General features: G+C 40.1%; 1 protein-coding gene across 2 annotated transcripts; it reads right to left on the bottom strand.

Annotated features, from left to right (window-relative positions):
• Positions 1-164: 164 nt before the first annotated feature.
• On the bottom strand, positions 165-11,067 carry smad3b (SMAD family member 3b). 2 transcript variants are annotated; one of them, XM_040133763.1, is made up of 10 exons: positions 10,893-11,067; positions 10,570-10,858; positions 6,618-6,811; positions 6,370-6,504; positions 5,944-6,018; positions 5,796-5,846; positions 3,951-4,163; positions 3,691-3,828; positions 3,406-3,550; positions 165-1,938 (listed from the first exon to the last, which is right to left on the bottom strand). In XM_040133763.1, the coding sequence occupies exons 2-10, from the start codon at positions 10,770-10,772 to the stop codon at positions 1,815-1,817; spliced, it is 1,278 nt and encodes a 425-aa protein (XP_039989697.1). In that variant the 5' UTR covers positions 10,773-10,858; positions 10,893-11,067; the 3' UTR covers positions 165-1,814. The 2 variants fall into 2 exon arrangements, with proteins under 2 accessions (XP_039989697.1, XP_039989695.1); XM_040133761.1 differs by having other exon boundaries at positions 10,570-11,067.
• Between the last annotated feature and the right edge of the window lie 210 nt (positions 11,068-11,277).

The raw sequence follows: 11,277 nt of genomic DNA, 5'->3' as shown, positions 1-11,277 counted from the left end.
GTCCTGGGGTTGAATCTGAGAGTTTCTCGATGGTAGCATTTATAACAGTACAGTAATACTAGATTGATTGATTGATTGGATATTAGTGTACAGGGGTTTTTGTTTTTAAATTTTTTTTTATAGTCATTAACAAGCCATTGGCTCTTTAATTTGTTTTACCCAGTTGCAATTTATTAAATTTTCACAGATAACAAAACAATGGTCATTTGAGAACAAATATTAGGCTACATGAAATAAACATGTACATAAGACTTGGAACAGAAAACCACCAATTGAGAATATCGAGGAACACAAGTACTGATACAGATCTACCAACTACCTAATGCACTGCAGTACACAGTATGTCAGTTTAGCACCATGTAACGTTTTAAATAGATAACATGGTGACTTAGTCTTATGTACTGCAAGTATGTGCAAGATTAACATGGTGGCTTCATAGACAATGACCAAGGACAGTGAGCATATTACACATGCCTTATACTGTAGCAATGTACATGTAATATACAGTATTTATTGGACAAGCAAATTACCACTAGAACTAAAGCTTTACACTGATCAACACATTAAACTTGAAGTGCATCATTTACCCACAAGGAGAATAGTGTACTACTGGCTAACAGTTGTTAATATGTGAAAAGACCTGCATTTATGTTTTCACTTCTCATTTTCGTAGATGGAGGAACCACTGCTACTGAGTACCCTTCACACTGAATTCACACGGTGCCTAAATTCAATCAGTCCACTATGATGACTAATACTGTATGTCATATGTCCCCATTATGCAATAACAGTAAGAGCTGGTACAATAATCCTATGTGTTACACTTAAGAACCAGTTGACCCGGGTTAGAAAAGCCTGCATTTAAGCAGGCCAAGTTTTGGATCATTAAAGTCTTTTTGTGAATCTACTCATGCCAGAGGTCAGTCAGGTACACTGTTTCAAGCAATGCATGACTACAAGAAATCACAAGCTATAAATATTTATGTACAATCATATTGAGGCAATAATAAAAATATATTCCCATGCAGGACAGTATGCAAAAATAACTTATAAAATGTCTCTTTCACTGAGCAAAATAGTTTTCATACAAGGGTTCTTGTCAAGAAACAATGGTGCTAATGTCTATATTTTGTTTAAAATAGATAAAATACCAATTAAATGATCAATCAGATAATTGATGCTTTCATTAATACAGATAAATCAATATGGGCAAAGTACCTTGTACTTAAAATATTAATTAAATATATTCTATTTAATCACTACTCAGAATTACATTTTTCATGTTAATTCATGGTCCAATTGACATATAAGCCTCCCAATTCAGTGATTACAAAGAGTGGTTCTGGGACACTGACACACCAGTGCTGGTATCATAATTTTAGCTAATTCATAGAATCAAAAATGTTTTAAAACATGTAGATGATGACCAAGGTGAAACTGTGCCATAACTTCAACTTGGAAAACAAACATTTCAATCCCCTTTATATATATTTAAAAAAAAGCATAGACATGATGTCTGAATGAATAATGAAGAAAATGTGTTTATTCTTTTGAAACCTACTGCAAATACCCTGTGGTTGCCTGTTGAACTAATGAAAAGAAAACAATGTGCAAGTCCTAAAATAACCATCAAATGGAGAAAGGGGTACTAAGGAAAGTGCTGTACATCTGAGGTGAAACGTTAGAGACAGCTAGGGAGCAGAGTGAATTGACAATTTGATAAATGGCGTCTCTTTCCTTATTATCACTGACAGACGCTTGAGTTTTCCTATGTGGTTTGTGTTTAAGTGTGTGGATGGGACGGAGGACTGCTCCTATGACACACTGGAGCAATGGATGCTGGGAGAGCCCATCTGTGTGAGGACTTTGTCCAGCCACTGCAAAGGGCCATTGAGATGCAGCTCTATCCAACACGGGGTGCTGGTCACTGTCTGACGTCTGCAGGGTACAGACAAGGAGAGGGACAAAAGTTTGTCTTTACTGATAGCTTTTCGCAATATATCATATTTCCAAACAATTAAAATCACTGTGAGGCATCTCATTGTTAATATAACTTCATTACAGTCACTGCAGAAATACAGTCTGCTCAAGTATTTGTTGAATTGGCATCATCAGCCAAGCCAACTCAACTGGCTATTTCTGAAGTCATTCAAGTTTCTACCAGAGGTGTTTTTCTCCAAGGTGTTTGGTGCCAGAAATATAACACACACCACTCATAGTCCACTGGGAATCCCCTTTGCACAGGGTGTCTCAAATGGGTTCACCTCCCACTCCATGTCCCTAGACCATTGCATGCCTGCTGCATTCTTCCTGTGTTACTCAACCCTCTCTTGCCTGCTCACAGCTGCAGCCTCCCCCATCTCCCTCTTTTTCCTTTACAAGTCCACTTTCATCTATGTGCAACACCCCTTCATCGTTCTTTTTCACCCCCAAACTGAATTGAATTATCCTTACCATAAACATCAAGGTCCTCATACCTGTTCTTCTTAAGTTTGGGTACGCAACTTATTGAAATGTTTGTGTCCTGAACATGTTCAGTGCAAGAGACTCAAGGAAAACAAAAGGGGTGATGAGCCCTTAAAACTGTATGTTTACTTCAAACAGTCAGACAAATACAGTAGCATATGGTCTGTGTGTTAAGGCAGGTGCTTTATTCATTTATTGAAATAAGAAGCTAACTGACTCAACTATGGAGTGTGTTTTTATACAAGAAGCAAGAAACGCGAAGGGAGAAAGTAAGGTGTAGCCATGAGAAGAGAGGGCCCACTTCAGACCTCCATAAACTCTCTGTCCCCCTCCCACAAACTGGGCATTGCTCAGAACTTACAGCCTCTTTCAACATCCAAACTGTGTTTATCCAAGTAGTAAATATGAGAGAAAAGCAATGTGACAGTAAGAGACTGTATTCATTTGCTGGGTCAGTTAAATATTACTTTTCAGGTTTTTTGCTCTTTTATAAGTCTAGTATCTGCCAGTCAAATTCTGTGTTGGCAATTTTGGTCGAATCCCAAGCTCTAAACTGTAAAAATAAGGCATACTTCAAACTGAACTGAGAAATGTCGCCTCCGTTTTATTATGCTGTAAATTACCTCAGTGGAATATAGTTAAATATACTTTAATCACTCTAAAATGGCATCTGTAACCACAGCATTTGTACTTATCTTAACTTATGCCTGCACTTAGTCATATGTACATGAACTGGTTGACCTTTCCAGTGCTTTATAAAGTAACCTTTGTCGTTTTTAAGCCTTTACCTGTTATATATAACACATATTTCAGTCGATAACATGTAAATATTAGAAACAAATGTAATGCATTTATCAATTACTAGATATTATAAATATAATCCAATTATTATGGATATTCAGTATTAAGCAGATTCATTTGATTTAAAATTTTATTTACCTGTACTCAGCTCCCCAACCCTTGACAAAACTCATGCGAATGGTACACATCCTTGTGAGTTGGTAGACAGCCTCAAAGCCCTGATTGACTGACTGGGCGAGCAGGGCAGCAAACTCCTGATTGTTGAAGATCTTCAGGTTGCAGCCTGACAAATGAAAGATTTATTATTAGGCTTACTAGCAACCATGTAGATGTTGGTGTCAGTGGGTCATTAGAAATCAGTTATGCTTGGGTCACTTTGCCTCTGATGGCTTCATGTGTTTGCAAATATCCTCTCATGCCAACCTGGAGGGATTTTGCAGACAGTGGCAGGATGCCAGCCGTAGCGCTGGTTGCAGTTGGGACTCTGAACAAAGATGGCACTGTCACTGAGACACTCTGCAAACACCTCTCCCCCAATGTAGTACAACCTCACACCCCGTCCTGGAAAGGGAAGAGAGAAGATTGTAGCTCAGTGCAAAGAAACCTCCTGATTATGTTGAGCACAAATATTAAACGCAAATTAGATCAGAGCTTATGTGGTACCTGTGAAATAAAATGAGTACCTATGTGTCTGCGTGTGAGCTCTACTGCTGAGTTGCGGTTGACGTTGGACAGCAAGCCCAGACAGAAGCGCTCAGAGTTGGAGGGGTCTGTGAATCCATCTACTGTGAGGGAGGGCTGGGAAGCATGAAAGGTCTCTCCTACACGTTGGTTCAGCTCATAGTACGAGATAGAGCACCAGAAGGCAGATTCGCAGTACGTCACAGGTTGCAAGTCTGTGAGCAGAGAGTGGGAGTTGGCCATGAAAAAAGAATGCAAAAGTTAATGACAACAGGTAAAGTGCTACAACCATTCGACTGTGAAAATGCACACTGATAATGTTCTCTTTGATTTCGCTTCAATAGCTCTTTCCCACGACCCTCATGGCCCCAGCCAGGAATAGCCAAGACATGACGTGCGTATTTATTTATTTTTTTAAACAATGACCTCCTGGTGGCTTTCCACATAGATAGAATAACCTGGCAACCGGATGTTATTATTATTGTATTACCTTGAGCTGTCTGTAGCTAGCTTTTCCACAGACAAGGACAGACCATAGACAAAGACTCCATTCATACCATACTTAATCTGTTAGCCCTGAGGCTAAGCCTCCCAGACATAGTCCACTGCTTCTGTATATTGCTCATCTGTTTCTCACACACAGGCTCACCCCTACAAAGATGTACTAATCTAACGGTCTGTGGACTTCATACAGTATGAACAGCAACTTCACTAAGACATCAGCAGTTTTCGGTTTACTGACTTTTTCAGTAAACTGAACAAGGAAAAAAAAAAATCTAAGTGTGCTGATGAGTTGTAATGTCCATGATCAAAGTCAGAAGAATATTATACTACTGCAGATTAAATCCCATTTAGTAAGGATGAGGCATTTTATAGAGATATCAAATATGACAGGACAGGGCATGTACACTTCTGTACAATCATTGGGTACAGTGAGGTTTGGATGGAGGCGGGGGTGGGTCCCTTGTTGTGCAGTGACTCAGGTTAAAAGGTCTGGAAAAAACTGGCCACAGATGTATGCACTTATTGTCACACCTACAGCGTACACAACCTAAAACCATAAGGGGGAAAATTTATATTTGCTGATTTCATGATGGTGCCCCCTAGTTTTGCATTAATTTGAAGGAATACTATGCAGCTAGAGACCTTATTTGCATACAACTTATTAAACCTTCCATAAAACCATGATACCAGTGTTCTATCATCGGCAAAGCAGACAGTCAAACTGAGCCAGACAGCAGCTTGCACAGACTTTGAACACCATCCTGCATTAGCTTTCCTAAAGTCTCTTTCTTATCTAACTTACAAACATGCACACACGTCTTGTCCTGCATCTTGGCTTTCTGAACCAGCAACCAAACAGACATTTACCACAGAAAGGTGCACTGCTAACACCAGTGCACATTAAACAGTATGTTAACATATCTGATGTGGTCCTTACACTTAAAAATCACAACTATGAACAAGCTTCTCTAACCATTACTTGTAGCTACAGCTCAACTTTATTTACATTGTCTCTTATTTTCTATGGTGAACTCTTGCACTCCTGCAGCCTGCCGCTGCTGTAACTCAAAAACTGACACTGACAGGCCCCTCCAGCCGGCTGAGAGGAAAAGGAGCATTTCTGATATTTCCCCAAATACCTTCTTTCTTCCTTTTAATGATACAAAATTATTAACAATACATTAAAAAAAAAAAAAAAAAAAAAAATTGACGTTATTTTACATTGCAAAAAGGATGATTAAATATCATATCAGTTGGACTTTAAATCATGGCTACCAACCATATGAGTGCACATAATGAATGATATGCTCTGAAAGTAAACCTAACCCCCTCGGTTTCCTTACCAAGATTACTGTTTGCGGGTGACACAGGATTGGGCGACAGGCTGGGTGAACCTGAAACAGAGCGGTAATACAGGACTGGGTCATGATCACGATAAGGCATAATTAGAACAGTATGGGCTTCAATTGTGTGTATGTTCACATGTCACACCTGTGTCCATGCTGTGGTTGAGCTGGTGATCATTTGTCTCACCATCCTCGCTCAGATACCCTGGTGGGGGAGTTTCTGTAAAAAATAAAAAAAACGTGAGATGATATTACACACACCCTTCACCCTCACCCTTCAAGTTTGATATATTTTACAATTACCGAAATGAAAAATGTTTTGTGACTTTCTTAAATGCTTTTAAAATATATTTTAAACCCATCTTGTATCATTAGAGGCAAAAACTGCAGTACAACCATCATTTACTGTTCGTACAATAACTAGTATTAATCGTAAACGCTGGATTCAGGGGTATAACCACATTGGACAGTGCCCTCCAAAATAAGCACACACTAAACAATAAATGATGAGAATAAGAGTTTACGGACTTCCAAGTTCTGCCTTCAGAATGAGAGGCACAGTTTTTCTCACCAGGAATATAGTTACTCTGGGGCTCGATGCCAGCAGGGAAGTTGGTGTTCTCAGGAATGGATGGGCTGTAGTCATCCAACGGTGGAAACACTGCGGGGATATCTGTATGTCGTGGCACTAGGACAGGAGGCAAAACTAGAGACACAAAGATATATTGATTAAGGACATATTCAGTTCTGTATACTTTATGGCAAAAGCATTATTTTAAATACAGTAATTTGGAACATGTAGCAATTTACTGTACTCACTTGGTGTCTCCACCCTCTGGTAGTGGTAGGGGTTGACGCAGACTTCATCCTTCTTGGTGTGGAAGGCAAATTCACAGTGGTCGACCGCTCTCAACTCATGGTGGGACTGCAGATCTGGCCAGCGCCACAAGCGGCAGTATATCACATGAGGAAGACCTTTTCTGTGGGAGACTTGAAGACGCCCATCTAAAGACCTGGAAGATACCATCAAAGAGACTGTCATGACACATGCAGATTAAATGTAATCACTCTGTGTTCTATGCTCTGACTATTACTTAAATCATGTTTTTGAATTATAAGATAAAACATTTAATATATGACCTAGTTCTGAATAGACCAACATTAACAGAGGGCAGAACACCAAAGCATTTTAGTAATGTCGGACCAGTTCATAATACATTTTTTCCAATACTGCTTACACGCTGTTTGTCTTTTTATTTACTGTATTAACATAGGTATGAAAGACACTATTTTATGCCAACCATTCTCTCTATCCTTCCCACATAGCAGCACCAGTCAAGGAAACCTGTAAAGTGTAGGACCCTATATATTGCCAATGAAACTCAAATTACTAAAAAAGGAAACATATCCTTGATCTCTGTCCTCACAGAGACTCCAGTGTGGTGACAGCTTTTTTCCAGTTGAACTCACAACAGTCCAGCTCATCGTCAGACAAGAAACATATGGTTCTCATTCTTTACTATGGCTTGGCCTCCCATGAAGTGCTGTATGTCAGAAAGGACTCAGGTTCAAGGAAAATAAAACTTGGTGGTAGTTTTAAGGTAACCAAAAAACACCTTATTAATACTATTAATTTAAACTGAAATATACATATATATATTCCAATAAACAGTTAGACTATTTTGATGACAAAAAAAAAAAAAACAGACGACTTGAGGCAACATTAGGTTTAGGCTTAATGACAACAGATTGCTGGACTGATTCAAATAAATCGTCTATCTTTACTATTAAGATAGGCATGTGTTCGCTGACAGGGTGCTTGTAATAAAATGTTTCTGTAAGCCTTAAGGGCAGCAGACTACAACACGCAACCATTAACATCTCCTCTCAGTTCACGTGACTGCAAGTCAGTCAGATTTTTCTGGGTAATGATTCACTACCTGTCTGTCTGACTGCAAAAACTACATTTAAATTAAGCACTTTCTGCCATTTTTGTAATTTCATGTATTGAACTCAACAGCCACATAAAGAAGCAGTTAACCTCTTAACTTTTAACTAGTCTGTTTAAATGAACAGGCTTTGACACAGTTTTCACCAGTCACAAAAAAAATGCATGTTTCAAACACAGAAGCTAAATCAGACTGAGACAGACACTGTTCCCATGAGTTGGACATAGTTGGACACATCCTCCAAACACACACTACAGACCACCACCTCTGCCTGCTTAACAGGCAATTCAGTGCAAGGTTTCAGTACATCAGTGCCCACCGCAAAAGAGATGGCTTCACACTCATTTTCCAGCATTGCCTCCTGCACAGAGGGTGTATTTGTTGGGTCAGCTGAGGTCAGCATTCCCATGCCTTTGTTGAGACAGGCCTGGGCTGTTTTCTGTCTCCCTGATTTGTCACTCTGACATGATGACCAATCTGACACACAGCTGGAGTGAGGCCACCCTCAGACGAAACAACACCTGTAAAGCTGCAAGCCAGGAATTCACGTGCATCCCAACACCAATCCAGCACCTCTTATCCTAAGAAAATCCTGAGTGGGAGAGAAACCACTCTCTATCAAAGAGTTTGACTCTAGAAGCAACATCAACTATCACTTTTGATGATGCTACACAAACAAGTAGGTGTGTACTGCCCAGTGCCTCCATATTTAAAAACACATAAAGAATGGCAACAACAATGAAACATATCACTTAAATGCATCACAATAATTTTACACCAAAGATAACAACAGGCAGTTATGATGGTCTAACCTAATTGCTTCATGATATTCTGTTTAAATAAACTACAACACTTGTTTAAATTAAAAGTTAAAATTCTACAATTAAGAAGCCAAAAATATGCATTTTTGCCTCTTTACCAAACAAATCCAAAACATTAAGTTCATGGTTGTGTTATAAATCTCTCGACATACTACATTGATCTGCTCTAAGCTAACACAATGCAGATTTATTAGTACATAATAATTTCCTGATGGCCAAGTCCACTTTAGGTGCAAGCACCTCAGAGCTGAATTTGAACACCTAAATGCTGACAACCCCCTTCGACCTAAGCTACATTAGAGGAGGTGATGAAAGTACAGCACAAAGTAGGCCTGCTGTAGTGCAGAATCACTGAATCCCAGTATCCCCAGCAGATAGCAAGACAGCTGTTATTCTGTAAACCTAAAGTCTCTGGACCTACCGAGATTGAACCACAATCCAAACAGTGGCCCACGCCCTCCCTAGAGCCTGGAGCACATTCCGAAGAACTGAGAAAAGGTTTTTAATGTAGGTTACCACCCACACTCTGGTCTCTATACACATTAGGATGGGGGACTCCCAGATTCATTAACAATGAATCCTACAAGCTACTTGGTGAAATACTGCAAAAAAATGAAGAATGAATAACAATTAAAGGAGTTACTGAAGGGTGTGTTCAAGCTCCCTTGACACTGCCTATTATCGGTAGCGCCAGGATGTGGACCTGCCTTATTTTCCTTATATAGGAAAAAAAATGGTAGAGAGACAAAGAAATCCATATTAAAAGAGGAAAAATTTAAAATGTAGTTAGTTTACACTGAAGAAATGATGTAATGTATTTAAAGTCTACTCTGTGATGTTATGTCACTTTATGTCTTCCTGGCTGAGTTAAAGTTGTGGGTTTGGGTAAACAATTTTCATTTGATTTAAGATTACAGTTTCACCTCAGGCCAGGACAACAGGTGGAAGTAAGGATTCAAGGCTAACACTGTCTCATTTACCGTGTTATTGCTGATTGAAAAAAGTTTCCAGTGAGTAAACTAATTGAACTGCACAATATTTTTGCTTTAACATGCAGCCAAGTGAAGCCATATGTCATCAGCATCTCTTAACTCGTTCAGACCACTGACAATACAACTTTATGAATGCACACAGTTCTTGCATCACACCCAAAAAAAAAAAATCTACTTCATATGACAGACAAACTATCCTGCTGTTGGACAGATGGGTATCCCATATGGGAAGTCCCACACCGAGCACTTATTCCAGCTTTCCCACAGTACACACTCTCCAGTCTAAACATCCTCCATGAGTCAGAGTCCTGCCTCGCCAAACCACCCCTTCTCCTGTTCATCACACGTGTGAAATGTGGACACACTTGTTTATGCAGCACTAGATGTACCACAGGCTACGATGTCAGCAGGCGAAACTTTCTCAGACATTTGAGAAACACTACTGTCCGTCACATTCCTTCACAGGTGTGACATTTTAGCTCTACTTGGGAAGGTTATCGCTGGTCTAACGGTCATGCCAGTGCTGCAAACTAACGCCGGAGTATGACATAACAGACTTAAATGTGTGGGGTTGTGCGTCTTAGCGCAGCAACGCTAGCTGTAACTCCTAACAATAACTCAACCACCCATAGACGTACCAGTTTTGCCATTGATCGGTATTTCACACTGACAAAATGCAACAAAATAGAAAATGTTAAGCCGAAACAGAGGGTTAAGTTTGCATTGATCGGCTAATGTTACCTCTAGCTACTACGTGGGGTTGTTTTTACTGTGGCAGCTGCAGGAAAAATGTGTGTGCAATCAAAACCCACTGCAATAATTACTTTTTAAAAAATCCTTTAATCCATTACTTTGGTAACTAACCTGTTTAGCGTTACGTTATCACGTTATCAAAGAAAACTGCTCAAGCTAACTAGCCAGCTAATCGGCTAACATTAGCTGTCATCAGCACTAGCTTGCTAGCTTAGCTAACGACGAGGAAGCTAGTTAGCGCTGTCTGAGTGCTTACCTGGGTATGGTTATGCATTTCGTGTTGACATTCTGTGTTGTGATGGCTTTTTCCAACTCGTCCAACTGTCCAGTCTTTTTCAACTTCTTCACAAGACTTTTCACAGCCTTTTCGCACCATTTCTCCTCTTGCCCGTTCTGCTCTCCTTTCTTCCAGCCGAGGAGCCTCTTCACAATTGGAGGAGTGAACGGTAATATAGACATTTTAAATTGCAACTAAAACAACTAGTTACAGTACTCTGGTTTAATTCTGCCGTCCAGAATTGCAAACAGCCCAGTTTGTTGTTCCTATGATAACGACTTAGTCAGCTAGTTAGCTTGGCTCGCTAAACTCCCAGACAGACGAATGGCTGAGCCGGGGGGCTCAGCAGCAGTAGCGGCGGCGGCGGCGGCGGTTTGCGTCGCGGGTTCACTCCGTGCAAGTTGGTTATCTGTCGGAGTGGAGCAGCTCTTCCACCAGCCAGGCTTTCTATCTGCCCCTCCTCCTCCTGCTCCTTCTCCTGCTGCTCTTCAGTCAGCTGGTCTGTCCTCCACCTGAATCAAGAGAGTGTTTTCTCAGCATATGCACCTTAACTCTAATTTTCTTCTCGTTACAATACCACTATTGGATTAAACACTGTTACACAGGAGGACGAAATGCTTCGGTTAGTCCCCATCCCCGCTTAGACTTTCAAATTCGGGGTAAAACAATTAAACAACTAAACTAAAA

Source organism: Xiphias gladius, chromosome 8 (assembly GCF_016859285.1).
Source record: "Xiphias gladius isolate SHS-SW01 ecotype Sanya breed wild chromosome 8, ASM1685928v1, whole genome shotgun sequence".
Taxonomy (NCBI): domain Eukaryota; kingdom Metazoa; phylum Chordata; class Actinopteri; order Istiophoriformes; family Xiphiidae; genus Xiphias; species Xiphias gladius.
Note: the sequence above shows the minus strand (reverse complement) of the source record. Positions and strands in the feature narration are given on the sequence as shown.